Source organism: Zonotrichia albicollis, chromosome 16, assembly GCF_047830755.1.
Source record: "Zonotrichia albicollis isolate bZonAlb1 chromosome 16, bZonAlb1.hap1, whole genome shotgun sequence".
NCBI lineage: Eukaryota > Metazoa > Chordata > Aves > Passeriformes > Passerellidae > Zonotrichia > Zonotrichia albicollis.
The window spans coordinates 6,558,608-6,585,226 of NC_133834.1; the positions used below are offsets into that span (position 1 = coordinate 6,558,608).

The window sequence follows — 26,619 nt, forward strand, 5'->3', positions numbered from 1 at the left end:
TACTGAAAATCCTCTCCACTTTTTAACTAAAAGTTGTAAATTAATCATAATTAAACTTTCGTAAATGTTTCTCTAGTAATGTTTTGAAATATTACTTCAGATACTGCAGACTGTAGTCTGGCATTCTATTTACTTTTCCTTTACACCTTGGAAACCCCAGAGCTCTCTGATGCTCACAGGAAAGGAAGTAGGAGCTACTGTGACAGACCAAAAATAACTCAAATCCAACCAAGCATATCAACAACACTTACAGCAACAAATAAGTGGCTATACCATTGTTGCAATGGAAGGACTATAAACCATTATTAAAAATCAAAATCAAGTCCAAACTTGTATTTAATGTGGAGCATTTCAGCTGGAAGGGATCTACAACAACCATCCCAGATCCCTGATCCAGGGCTGCTCTCCTCTCCCCATTTACACCGGTACCTGCCATTATTCCTCTGTTCCAGGTACAGAATCCAGCACTTGGACTGGTGACATTTCACCCCATTAATCATTATCCAATGACTTTTTTCCCCTGTACGCTCCCATTAAAGACACACAGTGTTTCTAGTTCCATTCCCTCCCTAGTACACTTCAACCAGTAAAAATTTAATCATATGGTTCAGGACTTTCATTATCTGCTGTCATGCAACTGCTGTGCCTCAGAAAGGACATCGTGCAAAGCATAGCGTGCACGAGAAATGTGGGTCACTTCTACAACTCACTCACTTTCACAGGATTCCCTTCCTTTCACAATATTATCAGCAAAATGCTTGAAAAAACACCCCAAGTCTTGTGAAACACTCTCATCTATGTTTAAAGAAAAGCCAAGGAATTTATTCAAAACTCAAAATTCTGGCAATGCAAAGCACTCATGCCAATCAGTGTCACTTTGTCATGCACGAGCTGCGTGGCCTTAACACATTTCACCAAACAAATCAAGCTTGTCAACAAGCTTTTCTTAGAATTTCAAATCAAGATCAGACACTCAAATATGTAACCACTGGTTAAGAGAAAATGAGTGAAGCAAAAAAGCTACTTCCCTTAAGTATCTTTTTTTATTAGGTCTGATTAAAGTTATTGATTCAATTTACCAATGATGTAAATTTGGGTAATAGAATTTTTATAATCTAGTTTATCCAAAACACTAAAGTAATCTTACTCATCAGAAATAGGCTGTTTTGAAAGACTTCACATAAAAACACCAGTTTGGAGTTCTGGGGTGAAAATTTCATTAAATGCTGGCATCACAGAGAGACAGAGATCATTATTGTCCCTCATATACAGCCAGCAGTTCTGTTCAAATTGCAAAAACATTATACTGAAGTAATGTAATTTATCTTTAAACACATATGTAATCAAACCACAGTTTTTAATAACAAAAATACAACAACATATTTATTCTCTAGGTTGATGTCTGTTTTCCACTTGAACTACATTTATTGCTGCACAAAAGACAGGAACAAAACTATTTCAGGTTTGCTGAATGACAGAAAAGTGACATTTTCTAAATTTTATCTCTGAAAAGACATTGGAATAAAAAGGCAGCATGCCCTCACAGCTGAACTGTGGGAGGAAATTTTCTTGAGATTAAAAGCAACATTTAAAAAAATTTCAAACATTTACCTGTTGTAAATTGGCCTTTTAACTTCTGGAACACGGGGTCTTGAGCTGTTGCCTGTGCTCTCCTAGCTAGTGACTCTGAGGCTGCACTAGAAAACATGGTGGACACATTGGAGACATTCTCAAGACCTACTCCAAAGGTGCTGACTAACTTCTTGACAAAATTCAGTGTATGAGGAGTGATTTTGGCATCTGAAACAGCTCCACTTTTCTCAAAGGCAACAGAATAGCACTTTGCCAAGCCCTGCTGCAGTTGTCTGAGCACCTAAGAATGAAAAACAGAAAAAAAATAGTCAGGAAGATCAGGCCTTCTGATTTGACACCAAATATTCATTCCCACTGCATTTTATATTGTAGAATTTTGCTCTCAGAAACATCTGCTTAAAACTCTACTCTTAAACTGCATGTGAGGGTCAATCAGAATGACAGCACTGAATTTCATTAGCATTGCAAACAAACTGAGCAGGGGAAATGCTGCCTCACAAAGGACAACTTGCTCTTTCAACAGCAGGTAACTTTTAGATTTCATATTTTGAGATATATGAAAAAAAAGGTGATATAAGGAAACCTTCAAATAAGCACTGTGCTAGGCAGACAGAACAGAGTAGTGCAACACTTTGAGAGGCAAGGAACAGCAGAGTGGCAGGTCCATCTGCTCTCTGTTGCAATGCAAATTTTAGGTAATAATCACCACCTGTCACAGACCACCAGATCAAGAAGGAAACTGGTATCTCTGAAACTTAATGTGAGAATATACATTTTCAGTTAGCATGAGCAACAGCTTAAATCCTAGAGGCATTCATCACATTAACAGTTCTGCAAAACCCCTGTACTGCTTCCAGAAATAACCAAGATCCTGAAACTCCAATCAGACCAGTCAGTTCTACAAACATCAGTTTACTAATCAAAACAAACAGTTATGCTTTGATGTTTAAAATTAATTCTGGGTAAATATTTTGCAGTTAACTTTCCCTTAGATGATCCATACATTAATTCAAGGTGCATTGAAGCCAAATACCTCCTCATGCCAGTTCTCTCTGAACCACACCATCTGATCCACAATGCCTTCCAGGGAGGACAGAAGGGTTGGATGCAATTCCCTCTGCATGTGCATGATCCTGCTGCATCTCCACATTGGGGCAGTGGCTCTGATGGGCCCAGGGTCTGAGGCAGAGTGGGACTGATTTCCAACTGAACTTGGCTGCTGTTGTCCTGAATCTGGAAAGTGAACATTAAAAAGGAAATAAGAATGACCTTTCATAAACTTGATATGTGTCTCTTTGAAATAAAATACATTGTTCCAAGATTTGGTTTGAGATTTACATTAAATATTAATTATGTATTCCTGAGTTTCAGAAAGAATTTTTTAAGAAAGAAAATTGGGGTTTTTTTAGGGAAAACTCTGCACCAAATGCTATTTATTGGTATGGACTTCCCAACATTTAAGCAAAATAAACACTCCTCAAAAACACATAGGAGGTGTAGCTTTTACATCACCAACCTATACTCTTGAAGTAACAGACATTGTTTCATATTCTAATTATTTGAATTGTGGCCAATTTTTTCCCTCCCTTTTGGGGAGACCTTTCACACATAACTAAAGAATAAATATGTTGATGCCAACAGAAACTGTATCTTTTAGCACAAACCATCTCTAGCATGACAACTCCATCAGACAGGGATTAAGCAGTTTTGCTTTAGCAGATGACCCCCAATAACTCACACAACCCACCCACCCAGCAGTGGTTTTTGGCAGGGAAATATTTTAATATTGCTGGAAAATAATAAATTATGAGGGTATGTGGGCATCTCCTTCTGCAAAAGAGTACCCAAACAAAAATAAAACATTATTTAATTAGTGCCCTTTCACAATTTTATACAGAAGTTTAGTGAACTAATTTCCAAATGGAAAGGGCAATTAAATAAACAATGTACTTTGTAATAAAGAACACAGAACTGAAATGAGAGTTCTTCAAGTAGCTCTCCCAGGATTCCCAGGAAATTATGTGGGACAAAAGAACAACTAAATTCTGTGGAATCATTTGACATAACTGTTCCAGATGTGATTTCTTCTTGGGAAAACAGTTGTTGTGCAAGTTGCTGAATGCTTTCCCCATCTCTCAAACATTTCTCAAGGCCAACATTGCTCTTTATGAGCATTGAGATGCTCATTTGAATTTAAAATTCACCATAAGAGGTTATTATGGAGATACAATTTTTTAAGTTTAAGTGTGACTCCTAAATGTTACATGGTTCCTGTTTCCAATGAAAATTACTCAAGAGAATCTTGGAAAACTGTGACATTCTGTATTTGTAAACCAAGAATGTTCTACTTTTCCACAAATTTATCAAGAACATTCAGTAAAGAACATGTGATTCTCAATAACTAAGGTGACATGAGAATAAAAGAGATGGAGTTCCTCTTGGCAAGTATTTTATACAAGAAAATTCAAGACAGCTCAAGCCATCTGCAGGCTTAACTCCACAGAAACAAATCAATGCAAGCAGAGCTTATCAAGAGTTTTCTTCCTTAGCTTTGCTAAGTTGGTATGTTTTCTAGAGAATCTGTTTTCTGTGTAATACCCAGTGAAACTTGACCTAACAATTAAGTTCCAAAGAGCCCAAACAATTCCATGAGGACCAAACTCACCGCTCTTGTAGCGCTCTCGCTGTTCTATCTTCAAGGTCAAATAGAGGGTCCTGATAGGGAAATAAACAGCCTGGGGATAGACTCTTCCCACCTATTTGGAGATACACATTTCTCAGTTAAGGAATCCTGACTACAGATCACATCAACACAGACAGGTTCTCTTGTAAATGAGTCCAATTCAGCAATAATCAGCTCTTTGTGTTAAATAACAGCTTATGGAAATTAAAGATTCTTTCAGTAACAGGAACCCGAAGAGGATGAATTGGTAGCTCCCTGCACACACTGTTAAGACATTACCTAATTAGGGTTTCCAGATCATATTGCCTAATAAACCTGAAAGCAGCATAATGTCAGAGCTCCAGCTGGGCCAGCTCAAAGATCTTACTCATGTGCATAATGGAAGAAAAACAGACATAATGACAGCAGTTAGTCTTTAAATTAGGCCACAATTCCCAGCAAGCCCCACCATACTTGATAAGAAAGCCCATTAGAGAGTAACTTTACTCCACCTAATTGTGGCACTTAATGTAAGGGGATACCAACTGCACCCAAAAATAAAACCAGGATTTTATGGCTTCCATTAAAAAAAACAACCCTAAAGAGATGTTGACATTCAGCATCCCATTTAAATCTGTAAATCTCAGTATCTATTAAAGGAAAGAAATCATGTGTCTACTACCTGCAGTAGAGCACATCTTAAGACAGCATTTGAGGCTTCCTGAGCCACAATTTTACTAAATCATAGATCCTTTCTCCATCCAAATGGATATGGTAAGTGGTGGAAATGTAGCAATGGGATTGAAGCATTCACTAATCTGATATTTATGACAGATCACTAACCTGACACACACATGCTTCATGCTGTAAGTCAAAAGCTATTTGAAGAGAACTTTGAAGTTTTAAAGCAGTAACACAGAAAATATTGCATTTTTTGATTTCATACTTTTTCTACGCACCTAAAGTGTAAAGGGAAGACAAACAGGAGTATCTGTGATATTTACAAGTCTAAGCTCCAAATAGTATATGACTTCGAGCAAACACTCACTTCTACAAATTTTATACAGATCTCAACAAATAAAGTGTCTACAAAGTTGACAGATGAAATGAGTATTTTCTGCCAGAAGACAGTAGAGCCCACTGTTGTTGCCAGAAAACACCAAGCCATACCCATCAAAGTTTGCCTTACCTACTTTGGCATCTTAAGCTGCTTGGCAGCATGGTCTCTTCAAAGTTACATTTAATTTTATGAAGAGAGAGGGAAGGGAACATGAGCACCTCATCTAGAGCTGTGTACACCCATGCCAACACAAATGGACATTCTCTAGCTACAAAAACTCACATTCTCAGAGCTCTGAAAGAGCAAAGGCAGGGGACAGGATAAAAGGAGCTCAATCTCACAGGACAGAATACCCTGAACTAGAAGGGACCTGCAAGGTCAGAAATTCCATATCTCAAAAACCAAGAAGGGGGGAAAGAAAGGAGTTCTGTGAGGAATTCAGCACAAGAGTTGTCCTGTGCCAGTTTCCAGGAAACAGTGGAGCAGTGCAGGCCTGGAATTCAGGCATTGTGAGAGCTTCCCATGGCCAACTGTGCTTTAATGGGACTTCACTCTTTTATATCAACCTGAATGAACAAACACCAAAACACTTCCAGACAGTTTGCCCTTCAGCTACTAAAGCTAACCAATCTTTACTCCTACATTACAAGTATTTTTAACTATGTATTTTATGTGTTCTATATAATTCACAAAAATACATTAAATAGAATTCCAGAGGGAGAGCTATAATGCCTTATACAAATAAGGATACAATTTCACTGGATTTAATCTCAGTAAGTAAAACTCAACTTTGAAATTTAAAATATCCTGCTTAAAGGCAGAAATTACCATTTTTTAACACATCAACAGTTGCAAACAATACCATTTTTAAAGCTTGGCATTTTTGCAATTTGCTTTTAAAAATATTCATGTGTCACCTCACAAATGAAGCTTACAGACAAAAAGGAATTAGGGATTATCTCCAGTACCTGACTGATGAGGTTGAGGAGCAGTTTGCCCTCTGAGCCAACCAGGCAGGTCAGCAGCTGTGGGATCCAGGCCAGCCACTGGATGGGTGGGACACCAATACAATACTTGTCCACTGCATCTGCCAAGGTGTTCTTATCATCATCAAAACTCAGCAGCCAAAGAACCTAGGAGAGAATTTCAAGAGGATCTCTCAGTGCTTAAATTTAAGCCACATCAATCATTACAATGCACAAAAGCAAATATATTTTATTAATATGACTGTGGAGTCCTTGAAAGTGTTAAAGCTGCCTCAGAGACAAGAACTTACAATCATTGTGCCTGGCCAATGCTATTTTTCGTCCAGAAATAATATTTAAAGGATGTAAAAAATAAATGTAAGTGTACTCCTTACTATGAAATAAGACAGAAAAGAGCACATGAACATGAATGCATTGCAGAAATTCTTTGGGGTTTTGGCTGGGAGTGTAGATAAAAATTTAGGCAATTTTATAGAACCTAAAAAAAATGAACCTTGATAAAGGAAGTTGATTATTTCTTTGGGTATTCTTAATTATTTTAACTGTCCATCCCTCGTTTAATTTAAATTAAATATATTAAACCTTGACTAAAAATCGTTAACTATTATGCAACCAGACAGGGAGAATAATAAACTTCTGAGTGCTGTTGAGGCCACCTTTAATCTCGGACAATATTTTCTGTGCTTGTTTCATGGTCAGAACAGATTGTCTTCCCTGGTCTGGTACAATTATTTTATTTTCTTCATGAGAGAGATTAAATATCCCCAAACTGAGAAACATACAACACAAATAGCTTTTTTTTTGGCCAAAATTATGCTGAATTTCAGAGTAAAACTGTACAGAAAATGCTTATCTGGAATAAAATATAATACTTAGGTAAACATCAATATTATTTATCCATAGTAATGATAAACAAACCTCAAACTGTGTTGCTTTTTAAAGGACCAAAGGATGCCTTTTTGCAAGTATTGCACCACACTATGTAGTAGAAACGTTGGATGTGATTTGCCCTTTTCCTCCTACAAAAAGGTTCCACATCTAAAGGAAAATCCAGATATCCCACTGACATAAAAAACCTCAAAATTAGTTTTGAACAACCACACATAGCCCCTCTATCTAAATGAAAGCTTTCCCTTAGTAACTCTTTCACTAAAGCACTGAACATCATCCCACCCCTTTCCAAAGGATTGGAGCTCTGATTCTTTTTTAACCCCCCAGACCTCACCTTTGCTAGGTACTTCCTGGACTTGCTCTCGTTCTGGTGGCGGCAGGCGTGCAGGTAGCAGGTGATGGCAGACACCCCCAGGTGGAGCTGCCTCTCCTTCACAAAGATGTTCTCCAGGTAATCCCCCCACATGGCCCACGCCTTCACCAGCACGTCATGCATTTGCACAGCTGCAGAAAAAGCTTTGTTTGCTTCCTCAGACCTGTGTGGTGACAAATAGGAATATGTGTTTTATATGATTTAGTAGCTGTTTGCTGGTGTAAGTCAGATTTCTGATAGGGCAAGCAATTAGTTTCTTAATACTCAGTGATACCTTTTAATAAGGTCCCTTACAACTGTTTTGTCATTGCTTTCCTTGCAGTTCAGCACCAACAAAAGTAAATGCTTCAACATGAAAACAGTTTCTTAAGTGCTAAAAAACTCACATACCCCCTTAAAAAAAAGTAAACAAAACTCCCAGTGCATTAGTTTGGGAGAAAGAAGAACAAATACAAGGGAAGTGAAGCAAAATCATTCAAACATGCTGCTCCACTGGGCAAAAAAAAAGGAGTAAAGCAACATTGGGAAGATGTTATTTAAATTATGTTTTAGAGGAAGGCCTCTTACTTAACTCATTTTTCAGACAAGTCATGAAAAATTTTACTACCAACATTTTCTGGAAGCAGTCAGTTCCTCATCCCACCAGCTGTAAAAGTTTCCTTTTTTTCAACAGGAAAAGTGAAGGAATTTGAAGGTTCATCACACAGTTCTGGGTAACCAAAGGATTATTTGTTTGTTACTAGTGAGGTTTTCTCCAAGTGTCACAAGTCCAAAATCTGGCATGATTCATCCCAGTATATATACAGCCCTTGAATCTATGTTATTTCTTAGGCACAAAAATAAAGGATGAGAAAACTCACATAAGCACCACCAAAATAAAGAAACCTTAGGTTTTTCAAGGCTCTTTATGAACAGAAAGAGCTTCACTTCTCCTTTGCAGAACAAGCATTGAAATAACCAATATCAAAGTAACATGATGCTTGTTTGACTCATTTTTTAAATTATCTGTAATATATTTTTAACATAACAATATTAGCTTGGGAAATTATAATACTAAATTAAAATGACCAGCTACTGAGGCATAACTCTAGAATGGAAAACAGCTTTGTCTGCCATGTGTTAGTTTTTGTGCTACATTAATGTCCTTGCTTTCAGAAGCTCCCTGGATGAAGGTTTGAAGTGAGCCAGCCCAGCAGCAGCCTGATGGATGACTCTGTATCACTACTGCTCCTTTATAAAAAAGGAACTTCCCTGACCGTTTTCCTTTCTCCCACTCTACAATCCATCACTCTTGACACCTGAGGTGATTTTTTTTTAATGGTTTCTATCACCTTGCCCAGCCAATGGGCAGCACAGGAGGATGCAGCAGCAGAGGTGACCTTTAACTTCAGTTTCTTTGACACACAAGTAATCAATCAGCAGTCCCATTTTCAGGTTCAACACTACCACTGGTCCTAACTGAAACCTTCCTAAATTCCTGACCTCAACTGTAGTGCTAAAAAATGCTTGTGTGGTTTTTGGCAAGATTAAGAAACTCTAAGTACATCAGAACCATGTTTTTAACCAGAAACCTTTATCCATTTAATCCTGAAGGAACAAACAGAGACAATTCTCTGCAAGAATTTTTAAAAATTTAGCAATATAGGGGAGGCACACTTTCTTCTCTTTAAATCTCAACTACAATTAAGCCAGTGACCATATAAAAGCCCACTGTACTTTCCATCCAAGTAATTGCAGTCTGCCTACTTAAAATCCTCTCTTGTATCCACAGAAGAAGATATTCATCATTTCCTGACTTGAATTGCTATGTGAGGTTGCAGTGTACAGCTTGAGACCTGATGGATTTCATTCTATAAGTGGCCACAATGCAGTGGTAAAGGAATTATTCCACCCACATGTAACACATAACAAAATTGTCATTAAATCCCATCCCCACTAAGTGCTCTTGAAATCTGAAGGGGTCTTTTTGGCATTACCAAACAAAATTTGATTGATGAGCTATTTATTTATTGAATTAAAGAGAGATCGTCCTCAGAACAGTAAAATGCCTGTCAGTGGAAAGCAAAACCATTTCTTCTTCTGTCCTACAAGGCTTCAATATAGGACCAATCATTACATCTCCAAACTCCAAAGGAACTCTCACAGATACTTTTACTTTCTTACATAGCAGTGAGAAATTTTAAGCTGGTATAAAGACAGGGAATGGCTTTTCTGCTCAAATACTGTGTTGAATACTTCAACTACATTTTTTTTTCAGATGTGTGCTAGTGCTTCTTGCAGCCAGCATACTCACTTGTTAATCTGTGCCAAGAACATTCCTTTTAAAGCATAAAACTCTGCAGTCATCTCCTTGGTGAAGTACTTCAGATTGGTTGATTCAATAACTTCAAGACCCTGTTAAATAAGCCTTAGTGAGAAAAGTCTTTTGAGAGGGAAGGCTTTGTTAAATGAAAGTACTATAAAACAACAGCCAAAATATTATCTTGAAATTTAAACAGCATGACTTTCAAGTATTTTGTTTTAATTTTAAAAAATACAGACTGACAATATTAAGTTTCCACTGCCCTATGCAAACCAAATACTACAGGCAACGTTTAGCAGGTTATCTTCCCACCTTGCTTATGTTACAATTATACTTATGTTATATTACAAGGTTCATTTGCTGGTCACCCACGTGCCAGTGGGTTTTGCCTAAAATCACGTTTTATCATTTTCAACACATACAATGTTACTTCAGTTTGACAGCATCCATCACTCATGAGTCAGACACTCAGTGTTGTTTTTTCCCATTACAAATAATGCCATTTTCAAAGTCCTTCCATTTATCCATCTTGTAAGATTTAAATAAACCTAATCCCACTTTACTTCTGGGTCAGCTAATTTTTAATATATTCACAGTGGACATTAACTGCTTTGGACTGCCAGCATGACTCAAAGCAACACTCCCTGCAGGCTATAACATGGCCAAGGCAACACAGCCCCTGCTCTGGATACAGGCAGCTTGTTTAGATCAATGCATCTGACGCTCGTGGGGTTACAGGACCCAGCAACAGCTTCAGGAGCAAAGCTGCCCTACCTGCATGCACTCATTTTTGCCCATGACTCCAGCCAGCTGCAGGTAGCACTTGACCTGCTGGCGGATCTTCTGGAAGCAGTCGACGATGGGCACGGTGGGGATGGTGTGGATGCGGCTCAGGATGTCCAGGGCCACGTTGACCAGCCCCTGCTTGCGCGCGATCTTCCCGTACTGGATGATGGCCGAGGCCGAGGCGTGCACGCCCAGCATGGCGTTGTTGGAGCTGGGGTCGTGCTGGGAGCTGTTCTCGTAGGCAGTCACAATGGCTGGGAAGGCAAGGTGAGATGTTTGCCATTGGAAATGGTGTTACACAGAGGGCAGCACCTTACACAGCAACACACATGACTTAAGATAATCAAACATTTCAATGAAAATTGAATAAAAACTACAATTCACCAAAATCAGCCACCAAGAAATTAGGTCTTTGTGGCATTCACATTGTCTGAAAAATCCCTTCACCCAGGATTTTTCTCCTGAAAAAGGAAAACAATTCCTATCTCATTTGCTTCTCCTGTGTTGCACTCATGCGTGGAATGTGTTTGGACATTGCTTCATTGGTTTCTGGTGTGAGTTATTTTGACTCATTGGCCAATCAGTGCCAAGCTGTGTTAGGACTCTGGAAAGAGTCTGGAGTTTTCTTTATTATCTTTTTACCATTCTTAGGGATCCTTTCTGTATTCTTTCATATAGTATAGTATTCTTTATTATAATATAGTATCATAAAATAATAAATTAGCCTTCTGAGAACATTGATTCAGATTCCTCATTCCTCCCTGGCAGAGGGATCCCTGCAAATACAATATGTGTTGTCTGGAAAATTCTATGATGAATGCATGCTGGACCAGGCAGACTTACCCTGGTAATGATGCTGTCTCCACATGAAAATGCTGCTCCAGTGGGATAAGTCATCTGACACAATAGGTAACCTATTCCTCCAAGTCTTCACAACAGTCTTCATATCATGTAAGCTGTTGTTCCTCCCCAGGTTAGTTGGTTGCAGTCCTGCGTTTATTTGGGCTGCTTCCTGAAGTTCAATTATTTGCTGTGCTGCCTAGAAAACATCAACAATATAAATAAGGACCAAACAGAAGATGGCAGCAGTCTTGAACCCACTAAAGGCAGCAGACAGTTTGTTAAAACTTCAACCACCTGAAGAAAAGGCCCACAAACTTTAATGGAATTTAATTACCTGTAGTACAATAAAGCCAGTGTAGTATTCTCTAAGCTACCACTTGGCAGATAGCAGTTGTATTCACTGTTAATCAACCAAATGAGATAACTATTTGAGAAAAAAAAGGCAGTCCAAATTTATAGAGTGAAATCTCTTGAAACAAAATAAATTAAAGTAATATTTTCCTACAATCATCTCAGTATCAGCTCTCACAATAGCTTAACCTTCATCCTACACCCATTCATCACATAAATTTAATTTTCTCATGGGTATTTAATCACATACTATCTGATATTTAAAAAAAGTAATTACTGCAGTGCAAATTCGAGGCTGCATTTGTACCTCTGTCAGTCACTGACTAATTTATCATTTCTTCACGAGGCATATATACATATTAGATTGTTTTAAAAGCTTGTTTTAATTGATATCTGAAAGCACTTAAATACTTTATTTAGCAATATTAATCTTTTCCTGCTGCAGATGCTGCCATTCTTGAGTAGGGGAGGGGGGCAATTTGAGATATGGGTGAAATCCTAGCAGGAAGGAATTACATTCATTGAGAAGCCATCTAATGGTATTGTGTGAGCTCACAAATTGTACTTATTTACTTGAAAACTTCTTCTGAATATGGAGAAAACTTCCATATTCAATCACTTTATCTGATGCATCAATTTATATCATAAAAATTCAAAGCTATGAGCTGCTGTGTGAGCTCTACCCACAGGAGCAATCATTTTATAGAGACCCCTTCATATATGGTGCAGATTGGTTATGAATCACACACACAGAATGAAACCACTGATCTTAAACACAATCACAGAGGCCTCTGTATCAAAGAGAACTCAAAGCAAAATCCTGTGCACTTCCACAGGCAGGGCTCAGTGTCAGATCTCTGAGCAATGGCCCATCAAGAAATTATCCCTTATGAAAACTGAGCTATTCCACAATTTCTCCCCTGGAGATGAAGGGTTCCCTCCACAGGAAGAAGAGCTTTGTCATGTATATATTTATAGGGTATCTAAACAGGGACAAAGCCTAAATGTCAAATGAATGGAATGTTTTGCCTAAATCCCACACTGCCAAGCCCAGCACGATCCTGCCTCAGCCCCACTTCCACACTGGTTCCACACAGATCAGAGGAGACAAGGTTCATTTTTAAGAATCTTCTGAAAGTAACTCTAGGCCAAATCAGATTTTCTAAGGATGGATTTAGGCATCTACTTCTGTTTGATTATACTTCTACTCTCAAACATTATTCTCTTACAGTTGCAAAATTAATTATTTACATGATTAAATCATAGAGAAAACAATGGGGTGTTGATGTTTTATTTCAAAGGAAACAGAATCCATTTTTGCTATGGTAAAATGTGTGTGAAAGTTTCAAAGCACACAACCATTCATTTCTCACCATGTAAAACATGTTATTTCATTTCATTTAATAGTTAAACTACATATTCCATATAATCAGAATTGTGCCAGGTGCTTCCCAAAAACATTTCTGGATATCTGAAAAAAGGTGGGTTTAATCACTTACAAGCTCTTCCTGATAAGCAACAAGTACTTTGAAGAAACAGAAACACACATTCTGCAACTTCGAACAAAAATACCACAATGCAGAAACTATCAGTACTATATATACATATCATATACACTAAAATATTTCACACTTGCAGCTGCTGGAGGACACCTGGAGCCGAGAGCTCTGCTGTTACCTGGAGCAGGGGGGTGTGGACGTGGGACACGACGTGGGGCAGGCGCCGCCACTCGCGGATGGCCAGGCTGCTCGCCATCTCCACCAGGCGCTCGATGAAGTTCAGCTGCTGCTCCTCGGGGTGGCAGATGGCCAGGTACCCCCTGTACATGTTCACCTTCCAGGCCATCTCCTTTGGACAACTCAGCTCCACCTGGTTGTGGAAAAGGAAAAATATCCAGTAAAGATCGTTCCTACTCAAACAGGTAATTTTTTGAAGCGTTCTTAAACAAACAGCTTCAATGTTTTAAAAATAATCTTATTTTTTAAAAACATCAGATTGAAGTGCTAACATTTATGTCACTAGAGGAGTTTCAGCTCTCCTAAAGTTACTGGCAAGGGCAGGCTAGCACATCAATTGCCAATTCAGCACAAGAGTAGCAGTGCCCATGCCCAAGATGCTGCTGGGGTATTTTTATTCTGACAACTGTAATGCATCTCAAAGAGCTGAGCCAGCCCAAAGCAGCCCTGCCACAGGAGCAGGATGGTCACAGCAGACAATTCACCCTGCACAAAGCCAGAAGATGCTTCTCAGCAGATAACACACACAAGTCTGAAATGCTTCAGGGGCTCCAGAACATGTAATGGCAATTTCTCCCCTAAAAGGATCCTGTGCCTACCTGTCCCACATCATGCAGCACTGTACACCCTGTCTGCTCTAGGGCACTGATAAGTTTATGAAAATAAACAGCTGATATTTTTTTTAAGTAATCACAACCAACTTCTCATTTATGTTAAAGTAATTCCTGAGCACAGGTGCAAAGTCAGGTCACAGTGGTAAAATAATTTATAAAATAATTTTAAACCATTTCCTCAGAACTCTGGAACAGTAGAAATATGGCAACTAAACCCAGCAAAGCACTTGAATTGTGCAGCACCTAAATTCTGTGAGCACTTTACAGCAAACCTGCACTGAGCCAGTGTTCACCAGCTGATGTTGCAGGCCTTTAATCTACAACTTTCTCACCTCTTTTTCCTCCACTTTACATCAAGCTCTTTATGGTTTGATGTGCAACACAGAAATCCCCCTGCATTATCCTCCTGCTGATAAACTGTATGGTGACCATTACAATTGTTATTCCTGTTATCCTCAACTGGCTTTTACGCCTGAGCCAGCAAAGAGAAAGTGCCAGGTAGCATCCTTACACTTACACAGTGAAAATAATCTCCTTCTTTATTATGTTATCTACTGGATCATTAAACACAATGGCAGTGTGAGCAAATGGAAATGAGTCTTGGGTCCTATCAAAGGCTACTTGCTGTTTTAATAGCTCAGCTTTAATGAGTAGATTATTAAGAATCTTTCACAAAGATTTACAAAAACTGATAGATATTTGCCATCATCCCTGGCCTCTCTTGTGAATCAACCATGGAACTTGACAAGAAACAGCAACATTCAAGAATATCAATAAAATTGGAGTAGTGAGGTACAGCAGCATAGAATCAATTATTCTTTCAGATCCCAATATTTATGCAAACGTGTGCTGACACTTTTACAAGAACCTGAGTAGAGTCACAAAGGCTCCATTTATGGCTTCAGCAGCATCTTCTCCTCAGTCATAAAATAAACGTCTCATTACTGAAAATACTTCATTTAATACAACTGCAGCTACAGCATATCAGCACTTACTCAGGGTTGTCACTTCCACTCAACTTGCAATTGTCCAAAACCAGAAGCTGTCAGATATGATCTATTTCACTCTCTTCAAGCCCAAGGCTTATAATATACTGTACAATATAGTTCTTATTTTAAGCTTTAAAGCTTTCTCATATATTTCTATATTTAGCCTCTGAAATTGCATACTTAAATAGGACATAGAATACTAAGTGTTATAAGAATAAAAGAAATTAATTAAAATGTAAATAGCACCCATAAGACAGTTTTTGTTGCATGTGCAGTTTGCTGCTTAGACATTTGGCTTCACATTGTATTTTAAATATGTACTTCACCCTTTTATTGCAAATTCTGGCATCTTTAGCACAGTAATTCCAGTATTGCCCCACTGTATACAACAGTGCAAGAAAGATCTGCAAGTTCCTTTCTAATGTGATTTAATGCAGTATTCTCACCTTTTAGATTTCAGTTTTACATCTGGTTAATGTTTCTATATTACCTCATCAGACGAGCAACTCTACCTACCATGAACAGAGAATATATTTCCTTAAAACAGAAAAAACAAGCCAAAGAAAAGCCAAATCAAAACACAACCCCCCCCCATGTTTTCCATCTTGTTTAGATTAGTGACACTTTATACAACATTTTTAAAAAATTCCAATCTACTGGCAACTCCAACAGAAGTCTGCCATTGGCCCCAAGAAGCTCAAGATGTCCATGCAGCCTGGCATTTTGCAGCAGCCTCAAGAGCAACAACCACCAGCTTATTCTCATGGGATGGTTCCTAAAACAGTCAGAATGAAGACACCCAAGGCAGGATGAGGAGAAACTAAACATGAGCACAAAAAGCCCTGACTCACCTGCACCAGAGCCTCCTTCATAGCAATCCAGTTTGAGACCCTCCATGCACACTTCAGCACCAGGTAAGGATTTATGTGACCTTTGGACTGACCATATTCTGTCAAAGGCTCCCACTGGTTCAACTCTTTTGAGCAACTAAGAAAATCAAATGCAGTGTCAATTTTGTTACCAAAAAACCCCAAAAATATCAATAAAAGTGACAATAAATGTTTGTGTATCAGAATATTATCTGCGTATTTGTTCGTCTACAAACAGCTTTGCAAGCACTGCAGAAGTTTTATCCAGATGGGAAGACTTTTTTTTATTTATTTATTATCAGTTATAATACAGAAATCTGTGAACAGGGAAGAGCTGCATTTTGTGTCTCCCAGAACAACCATTTTAAATAGGAAAAACAAATTTTAACTCCAGTCTGTTTCCACCAATAGCAAATTACATTTTTACAGCAATTCAGGCATATCACTTCTGAGGCTCTGTTAAGGGAATACAAAATAGCTTTTTTTATTCCCTCAGGTTTTCTCTGTATCTGAGCTAAGTCCTGAGGTAAGTTTATTCTCATAACTAATGCTTTAAACCAAGAGCAGGGTATTTTGTTTCTATTGCAGGATAAAAGAATTGTTCCACATCAGCTTCCAAGTCTTACCGAATCCAGTGGTCTTCCCAGAGCTGGTACTCAGGAAAGATGGAAGGGGAAGCATTGCTCCTTTCATGCTCTTTTTTAGCCTTCTCCATTGCTTTTTCATAAGTTTCTTGTGCCTAAAGAAAATTCAACCATTCCAGGTTTCCATCTGCTATGTACACAATAGCTCAATACTCTTTTATTTTTAAGAACAAGTGATAAGAAAACCTTCACAGACTTGAAAAAAAAAAAGTCAAGTGTGTTAAATTCATTCCTGAATATAGCTATTACTTGACAGCTTGACAAATGTCATGAAAATCTGATGGGTGTGCACAAAAATTTCACCTTACCTCAGTATTAAAAGGCCTCAAACTACTACTGTAGACAGTAGAGAAGCCATGGCATTTCCATTTTAGAAGACTGAAGTTAATAATTAATATTCAGAAGTCTTTTCTGCTGACCAGAATATTTATCCTGACAGTAGAACTACTCAGATAATTACTAAAATCAAGACTGTACCTGTTCAAAAAAGCCATGCTGTTCATAAGCAATGGCAGTTGCTGTCTCTGGGAATTTGCAGCGTTTCTGCCACAGCCCAGCCCACATATCTTCCTCTTGCAACAAAGAGTAGAGCTCAGCAAGGGAATCCAGGATTTCCTGCAAGGTTAAGAACACATATTTCTCCACAGTTAAGCTGTCTTTATAAAGCATAGTAGGTAGCAAACCCCATGTTCTACACTGAGACAAGCTAAGAAAGACATGGAAACAGAGAAGGGCTTACAAAACTTATTAAAATTCTCCTTAAAACTCCAGAAGGGAAGAAATTAGTAAGAACCATGTACTGAAAACAACACTGCATGACAAAAACATCCTAAGGCTTGTACACTGACTCTTGCCTATCTTCCCTAACACAACAGATCAAATCATAAAAAACCAAAATTTTTAAACAAGTCAATAATACAATAGGACAAGAGGAAACAGCTTCAAGTTGCACCAGGGGAGGTTTAGATTTGATATTATAAAAAATGTCTTTACTGAAAAGGTTGTAAAGCACTGGAACAGGCTGCCCAGGGTAATGCTAGAGTCACTGTTCTTGGAGGTATTTAAAATACATGTAAAATGTGACACTGGGGACATGGTTTAGTCAAGGATTTGTCAGTGTTAGGTTTTTCTCTTTATGTTTCACAAGGTATTTCAATAAATATAACACTACCTGTTGAGGAGGAGTTATGCTTTCCTGCTCATAAAATTCTGTTGTCTGCTTAGGTTTAATCTGCAGACTGAGTCCTTTTTCAAAGGCTTGATGTTCCAGCATGAGTGTGGAACGAAACCAGAGGTTGTGAGTTTTCCCCAAGTATTTCAGCACACAAGGTCTGATGGGAATGGGAGGAACACACTGTGACATTGCTTCCACAAAGCAGTTCAGGGCACTTGGCTGGCAATCCCTCTGCACCTGATGGCTTCCACTGCACAAGAAAGGGCTTATTTCACCTGCCAGAGCCTAAAAGAAAAAACACCATATTATCTGTCTATTCAGATTCTTCAATTAGAGTAATCAGATTTAACGTCTCTCTAGTACAGGGAAAAACCCTTCAATAAGTACATTTCTCTTTGTAAAATGAAAGAGTATTTCTTTCAAAAGATGTATTGATACAGGTACACAGCATTCAACAGGCTGAGAATGGCAAACATCTCAAAGCCAGTGAACAAAGTCACCACACAAACACATTTTCCTGGAACAGCAGTCATTTACAAAGAGGAATCTGCAAATGGGAGAGAGAGAGAGGTTCTCACATGTTGCTGTCTGTCAGACAAGATTTTCCAAAGCCGTGAAAATAGCTGTATCCAAGTCTTCTCTGCCAAAGGTGTAGAAATATGACATAACTGAACAAAGGCACTCAGCAACGCTCCCGTCTGGAAACAGACAGATGTACAGAAACAGGAAAATACAATTAATCCTGTGGCAAAACAGTTCAGTTATACAGTTGATTCAGTAGTAATACTAATGTCTTTTCAACAAAAATTTAATCCTACTTTCATGTTGATCAAGACTCTGATTCATTACTGCAACCATCAAAAAAAAGAAGGAAAAATGGAAGATGTTGATCATCTTAGTAATAGGAATCATCAGGTTAATTGGATAGAGCTGCTGCTAGTGTGGAGTTATTTAAACATAGCTTTCAGCTAAATGATTTTCTTAGAAATTATTTAATCATAAGATGCTGATACACATTTTTCATCCTATACCCTATGTTTGCCATCAGTAGTTTCTGAAATGAATTGTTAAAATATACTTAGAGTGAAGGAGGACGATATTTCATTTTGTAGGAAAGGGATACAGTAAGAACTAGCAATGAAATGAAGGATTAAGTATTTTTTACCATAAGACACTACAGATTATAAGAGATGTCTAAATAAGAAAACTCAGCTAAAAAATGAGAAATGTGAGATATAAAAAAAAAAAAAAAATTCAGATCAGTTTGAAGTTTCAGGATTAAAGTGGTTTGTCACCAACAAGCTGCACCCACCTTCACTTCCCGCAGGGAGTCGAGGAATTTGTCATGCCGGTTGGTCAGCATGTGCAGCTGGTTGCCAATGTCCTTCTCTGAAAGTTCCTTCGTTTTGGGAGTGCTGGTCTGATCTCCTGGAGCCAATTCAATGTCTATTTCAACATCCTACACAGAAATAAACAACACAGTACATAAAAATAGGCGTCTTCTGTGTACTTTTGCTTGTTTTCCACAATAGAAAACATCCTCCTGATCAATTTATTTCAGACCTCACTGTTTCTGCTCCTTCTCCAGGTTCAAATCTGTAATTGCCTAGAGTGCTGAAGTAAAGACTAAATGAATGAATGGGAGTTCTGAGAGACCCAAGCATGCTTAAACCATGGGAGACATGAACAATCATCACTCATTCTCCAAAGGTGTCTGGTGAGAAACTAGGAAGAGCTGAATTCCATCAGAGAGACTGCTTTCTCCACAGCATTCTCCCTCAGTTACCTCCTCTTTGGATTCGCTGTTCTCCCTCTCCCGAGGCTCCTGCTTGACGTGAGTGACCATGGCAAAGGCTGCCCTGTCGTGGCTGTCAGCAAGGTTGATGACATTGGTGATGGAGGGCAGCATGGCCCCCTGGCAGCTGGTGCCAATCGTGGTGTTCCTCTCACACACTGCCAACAGCAGCTGCCACGTGGAGAAATAACAAGAGTTTTTGAACGTATATTTCACTGCAGAACTTCAAAGAAAGCATCACCATGGTTTAATATTTAAAAAGAAGATAAAAGTTGCAATAGTAAGTTTAAGGCCTATTTATCACCTTTATTAATAGAATCTCCTAGGCCTAAAGGCTAGGAGATTCTATTAATTTTGTACTTTTTAACACATGTATTAAGTGCCCTCAATTTGCTAATAAATACAGACTTTTTATCCTTAAAATGGATGTTCACAGATACCTTAAATTCATGCTTTAATATGCAAATTGTTAAAATAAAAGGTTTTGTCCCATTTTATTTTAAATAACCTAGGCAAAGATGCAATTTCATTTCAATGCAATCCCACCTAACAGCTGTCATACTGTTAGGAAACATTCCAGCTTTAACAGTTTTCTTGGAACCTTCTCCTATAAAAATTCTTGGGTTTTTTTCCACAGTCATTATCAATTACAAGAGACTGTTTTCCTTAAGAAGTATTAACCTGGTCATTATTTGGCAGAGAAAACAGATTTAAACATTTATATAAAGCCACTTTCCAAGCATCAGCATTTCACTGTTTAGCTTTTTTAAGCACCACAGGAGCTGAGGCAGCAGACTAGGTATTTTCAGCTTTGATACAGACAATACACTCTGCAAAACGCACACCACACAGTGCCTTTACACCCAACAAGAAAAAATAAGGAATAAAACACTTATCTAATTGCATGTAACTGATACAAGCAGTTTCCCTACCTCGATGCACTGCTTTATCCAGAAGTGATTTCCCATTGCTTCCCAGTTCTGGGAGCAGGTCACATACAGCAAGCGCTCGTACACGCGGCGTTTCATGGAATTGTCAAAGACCTCAAAGAACTTGGCTCGGATGAGTGGCTGGGCACAGCGCAAACCAGAGAGAAATGCTGGCTCCAGTTTAGCTGTAAGTTCACTCCCAGAAAGGTTCTCATCCCTAAAATGAATAAAGATTAAACAACAGAGCCATTAGAAAGAGAAGACTCCTAGGTTTTGTATAACGGACTAAAAGCCACATGAAATTACATTCTGTAAAACCACACGTGGCAAATACCAGGTGCAGTTTTTGAGAGAAACAGCACAGAAAACTTTGCTGCCTGTTGTAAAACTGCCCAGAACTATCAGAAATACTCTTTCAGGATAAAATCTTATCATAATTGTGAAACACTGAGCTACATCTGTATGCTGTTTGAAATGACAAATGGTATTGACTGATAAAACTTTCTGAGCATTGTGTGCACACCAAAGTTTTGCACAGTTAACCAGCAGAGTACAGCAGCAAAGTGACTGCAAAATAATGTGAAGCAGCAGTACATCATTAAATACCTGGCATCTTGATAAGGTGACTATTTGAATTATTTCATTGTGATTCAAATCTTCAAGTCTACCTAGAAAAAGTTACTCTCCTGAAAGTGTAATTTACAATTAAGTTTCAAGGGAAAATAATCTTTACATCCTATGAATGTGAAAAGACAGATCTTAGCTGTAACCACAGTCAGCTACAAGGATGCTTTGGTATCTTGAGAAAAGAAGAAGTTGGGGTGGAGGTATTTTATCAGTGCCAAAAGTAAAAATCCTTACTAAGGAATTCCTTTTATCAAATTGCATTCCATAAATATGCACTGTGGTCTCAGTAGAGTGAATTGATTTTGCATTTTAGGAAAAAAAATCCCTTAATTCAGACTAAAAGGATTGATGACATGTTCTAAAGTTCATACATGGTACAAATTATGAACCAATAAGCTGCAATAAGTGATTAATTGCTATAATTACCTATAGACATAGTTAACAAGGTCTAAGAACTGAGCATTTAATTCAAGGTCTTCTGGAAAACGCTTTTCAATGTAAGTCATCATTTTCACCAGTAAAATGGACTTCTCCCGGAGAGTAGGTGTCTGTGGTAAAAGAACACATGATTAATTTTGTCAATTCATCTTAAAACATGCAGAGAACTAGCACATTCAAATTACAACTCAGCTATTCTCTACATGACTCTGCTTCTAAAGTACTGAAAAAGAGCTTGGTAGGTCATAGTTCTTAAAAATAAAAATAGCTCAAGCACTCATCCTTTTAATATATGCTGGAGAATTTTAAAATTGTGACTAAAAATAAGTTTAAGTTGTTCAGGGATTAAAAAATTCTGATATATGTTATAAAAAGTGTAGGTCCTTTTGTACAGCACTAGGCTGTAAAGAGCTCAACTCTTAACAAAAATATGGCAGATTGAGGAGGCCACAAAATGTTAAAGAGTAGCACAATTTATACCAGCATTAGTCATCTTCCCCCTGAAGAGTCTTTCTATCCAGGTTAATGTGAAGTGTATTTTAAAACTTTAAAGGAAGTTCTCCACAAAGCAGCATTTGAGATCAAACATCAAATATAAGCCTATAAAATGCCAAGTATCTATAGCTGCAGCTATTTTCACAGGGAATTAAAATAGTCTAAATACCATCAAGGACATCTAAACATATATAACAGATCATTACAAACCTCATTGTCAAAACTGATGAATTATATTGGCTAACCAGAGTTATTTAGTATTTGAGAGCAATAATGACTTCATCTACTCAATTTACCTGATTAGCTGCCATTGGGGAATTGTTCTTCACCCACTCCTCAACTATTTTTACCACTGCACGAAGAATTTTGGCATCAGTGGATTTTTCAATAAGAGATGTTAGAATAGCTTGTATAAAATTTTTCCTCATTTCCATGCTCATCACAGCCAGGCGAGTTTTCACAAGATCCAGACTCAGCATTACCAGTTCACTTGTACCTGCTATGGATGCAAAAAAAAGGGTTAGAGTTGTGTATTCACCTATGAACCACCTAGGAAAAAAATTTCCAGATAAGATGCTGTAATTTTAAAAATATCAGCATCATCTGTTGCCTGGAAATACAACCCAGAGATGTGCTCAGAATTACTGCTTTACATTCCTACACAACTAAGGCACAACCCAAGGGCAGCTTTAACAACTGTCCAGTGGAAGGTGCCCCTGCCCATGGCAAGGGGTTGGAATTAGATGATCTTTAAGGTTCCTTCTAACCCAAATTATTCTATGATTCTGTGACTTCTTTCAAAACCAAATCCATTCAAAATCCTAAAGGCAAGTCTGTTTCTTCCTTTCCACAAATCTTTTTAAAAGGTATTATAGACTCCTAAGACTGAAAAACAATTAACTTTGTTTAAGAAACTGTCTGTGATGCAGCTAATTCTCTAATTCTGTTCAGCTAATTTCCTGACTTGCTTATCAATGAAGTTTAATAATTTTCCAGTTGTTTCTCTGTGTTAATAAAATTTACAAGGTTCTCAAAAATTAAATTAAGTATGGGCTGGAAATCTAACAGCAACAATTATTTCAAAGTTTACTTCAGTAGCTTATTCATTAGTAAATTACAAGGCCCTTTACCAGCACTGAGTTTTCTTCTACAAGAACATCTAATTTTTTCTAATTCATTTGACAACAGACAGAATTATACTGACTGAAAGAGATGCTAAAGCATCTGCTTCAACAAGTTCATTCAAACACATTTGTTCCAATATTAAAAAATAGGAAGGAGTAAAAAAAACAGTGAAAGCACAAAGCAATGAAAAAAATTCAGCCCCTCTCCCCTCAACCCTCTAAAGCTTTGAAGAATTTCAGTACTTCTATTTATGCTGCAGCTCCGCAAATGTTTCACTAACCCTTCACTGAAAAGGCTGTGCTAATAATGAAATTCATATATTAAGCAGGTAACTGGAACTCATAAGTGCATTTTTAGCTCTCAATGCTTTGGGGTAGCACTACTCACTAAGGCTGAAGTATTTTTCAACAAGTTATAATGCACACAAACCCTGCAGAGTCATTTGAATCCCTTTAGGATGAAGATATTCTAATACTTTCTAACACTTCTAATCACTAACAGACTGTACAAGGTAATACCTGTGTTTGCTTCTGCTGCTCCTGCTGTTGCCTGTGGGTTCAGGTGTTCCCTGACCATCTTCTGCAGGGACCTCATGAAAACTGAGATCAGCCTGTCAATGTAGCTGGGGTTGTTGCTGCATGCAGATTTCAGAATCATCAGAGTCCCTAGAGATAAAAACAAGGCTTTAGGAATTAAAACTTCTCTTGGGCATGACCTGAGTAAGGTACAGATGCCGTGAAAGAAGGATGGGACTACCCAGGTTACAAACATTAGAAATCTGGAGAGATTTGCAGAAAAATTTCAGTCTCAGCTTTAGTCCTTAGACTAAGTCTGAAAGGTTACTTTTGCACTAATCAAAATATTTCAAAGTTTTGCACACAAGTGTGTGATGAACAGCAAAATGGGAGGACAGGAAGAAAGGGATTGAGAACAAATATTTCCAAGACCTTAAAAAATGCAACTACTCCTGATATTGCACATTTATGTTAGTAGCAAAAAGTAGAAAAACTTTTAAATTAGCAGGCCCGGGTTTAGTAATTAAGAAATCCTAACTTGGGTTTTCTAATCTAGAAACTTTATAAAGTTTAATAAATCAGTTTCTGTAGATTGAAGAAGTTAATTCAAGTTGACTACTTCACCCTTAAAAAAAAAAAAAGCACACACATCCTGTAAAATTATACCTACTAAAAAAAAACTACTGCAACTTTCTAACTCAATATACCTAACACAGCATATCAACAGAAGCATGCTCTGGTCATTGAATGGCTCCTGCCTCCATTTTTCTGATCAGATGGGCACAAAATTTGGCCCACAAAGCTCAGCCCCTGAGCCACAGAATTACTACAAAATGCACCTCCTGACAGCTTGATTGTGGTGCTGCTTTTAAGGGAGCTCTGGACAAAATGTAAGAAACATCTTTCATGGTTAGTTTGATGTAAAGTACCTCCTGACATCTGACAAATAGGCAATTCCCAAGGTAAAATTACAGCCATCTACACAGCTCACAGAATACAACAGTGAAGGACATTTGCCATTTAAATCAGCAGGTTTTCCAACATTGTACAATTTCAGGTCTGTATTACCAACACAACCAGTTCTGGGCCAAACTCTATTATTCCTATATATCTTTGTCATTCTATTATGTAGCTGAGTTGTCTAGCAGTTCAGTAAGTACAAAAAAAGCAAGAAAAGAAAAGCATTTCAGCTCTTCAGAATGGTCTATGCTAAAAATTCAGATTTTGTCACTCAAAAAAAATAGTATTTTTGTAATTTCTTGATTACTGAAAGTTTAAGATCTATAAATACATAAATCTTAATGCACTATCTAAATCAGCTAATAACATAAAAAAATGTAAAATAAAGGCAGGAACATAGAAGACTCTACACAGATTCCCTGAACTGTCCTGTCCTGTCTCAGAGGATCTGCAGGATTTGGTTTTTTTCCATGTAAGGAGGTGCCAGTAACTTTTACTTTATTTTTTGGCTAATATCAATACTGCACCTATGTACTTTGAATACAAAAAGCTTCCACCTAGGAGATCTACAGCTCCCCACCTCCAAAAATTGTTCCCAAGTCACTTCAGGGAGCAGACAATGAACCCCCCTCCATTCCCTTTTTTCACAGACATGACATCCCAAGCCAATCTCTCAAGCTTGAAATGCTTCCCACAGCTTCCTCTGCATCAGATCAGATTTATGGAAAAGGAAACTTGTGATAAAAGACATGACTCATCCAGGGGCATTCCCACAGAGCTGCCAGGGGTGTGGGACACGTACCAAAGAGCTGGGAAGGGTTGGCATTGGTGGCTTTTTCATAATTAGTCAGTCCCTCATAAATGACCTTCCCAACTGCAGCATAAAGGCACTCCAGCTCTTCATACTTGGAAGCCACACTTGAGGTACCTGCAGAGTTCAGAGATATGTTTAGTTTTGGTAACACTACCCACAGAACAGGCAAAGAACAGTCACACTGCCAATGTACAGTCACTAAAACATCTCTGCAGTCTTACACTGTCAACAATCTAAGATGACACAAGCAAATCCCTCATTTATATAAAGCTCTTTATTATACCAGTATGTCTTTGATAATTCACTTCTTCTGAGTAACTCAATTTGATGAGCAGTCTTTAAATCATTACTGATTTACTTTTTTCCAAGAAAATATTATCTAAATTAGCTTCTATTAAGACACAGCATATTATTTATTGCCTTTCTTTTTTACACTTTATCTCCCTTCCTTGTTTCAGCAAAACAGCAAAACTTAATAACTAAAAAATTGCACTTCTGCAGCTGAAAAATTCTAATTGCAAAAATACATTAAATTTATAGCATGCATTTCTTGAACTAAAGTTACGACAGCCACAGGTTATTAAGTTTTTATGTCAATGGATAATGATGTATTCCACATGATTACTTCTTTCAGCTTTTCCTTTTTTAATCAGAGGTTGAAAGTGTAAGCTAAAATGGACCATTAAATGCAGGAATCATAAAACAGAATATTAGCACATTCCAAAGAGTGCTTTCATCCCACCCCTCAACCACTTAAGTTATGCAGCAATAAAGGATAAAAGGTGGAAGAAAACACCACTCACTTGGTTCTGTGGGGAAAATTCCCATCAAGCGAGACAGCAAACTGTGCACAGCCCTCAAAACCTTGGTGTTGCCACAGGTCATACAGGCTGCTACCCCTCTTTGGAGGGGCTTGAAGCTGCTCAGGATAGCAGGGGGCTGTAGCACAGTCAGCAGGAAGCTTAAGACCTCTAAGCCAGTGCAAATGTTGGCAAAGTTGGCCTGATTGGGCTGCTCCTAAAGAGAAAGCATACAAAAAGGCAGTGAG

The 26,619-nt window shown here is 38.0% G+C and overlaps 1 protein-coding gene across 3 annotated transcripts in view; it reads right to left on the bottom strand.

Moving 5' to 3' along the window:
• Positions 1 to 26,619, bottom strand: part of TRRAP (transformation/transcription domain associated protein) — a 75,205-nt gene that overhangs the window by 11,733 nt on the left and 36,853 nt on the right. For all 3 annotated transcript variants that reach the window (XM_074553333.1, XM_074553334.1, XM_074553332.1), the window contains 22 exons: positions 26,375 to 26,588; positions 25,560 to 25,685; positions 23,801 to 23,947; positions 22,454 to 22,656; positions 21,651 to 21,772; positions 20,601 to 20,814; positions 19,660 to 19,839; positions 19,186 to 19,332; positions 18,452 to 18,571; positions 17,871 to 18,158; positions 17,177 to 17,314; positions 16,682 to 16,794; positions 16,038 to 16,173; positions 13,525 to 13,716; positions 11,497 to 11,692; positions 10,642 to 10,907; positions 9,859 to 9,959; positions 7,527 to 7,728; positions 6,284 to 6,448; positions 4,259 to 4,349; positions 2,627 to 2,826; positions 1,612 to 1,873 (listed from right to left, as the gene is read on the bottom strand). In XM_074553333.1, the coding sequence (XP_074409434.1) occupies positions 1,612 to 1,873; positions 2,627 to 2,826; positions 4,259 to 4,349; positions 6,284 to 6,448; positions 7,527 to 7,728; positions 9,859 to 9,959; positions 10,642 to 10,907; positions 11,497 to 11,692; positions 13,525 to 13,716; positions 16,038 to 16,173; positions 16,682 to 16,794; positions 17,177 to 17,314; positions 17,871 to 18,158; positions 18,452 to 18,571; positions 19,186 to 19,332; positions 19,660 to 19,839; positions 20,601 to 20,814; positions 21,651 to 21,772; positions 22,454 to 22,656; positions 23,801 to 23,947; positions 25,560 to 25,685; positions 26,375 to 26,588 (3,823 nt within the window). The remainder of the gene's footprint in view (positions 1 to 1,611; positions 1,874 to 2,626; positions 2,827 to 4,258; positions 4,350 to 6,283; positions 6,449 to 7,526; positions 7,729 to 9,858; positions 9,960 to 10,641; positions 10,908 to 11,496; positions 11,693 to 13,524; positions 13,717 to 16,037; positions 16,174 to 16,681; positions 16,795 to 17,176; positions 17,315 to 17,870; positions 18,159 to 18,451; positions 18,572 to 19,185; positions 19,333 to 19,659; positions 19,840 to 20,600; positions 20,815 to 21,650; positions 21,773 to 22,453; positions 22,657 to 23,800; positions 23,948 to 25,559; positions 25,686 to 26,374; positions 26,589 to 26,619) is intronic.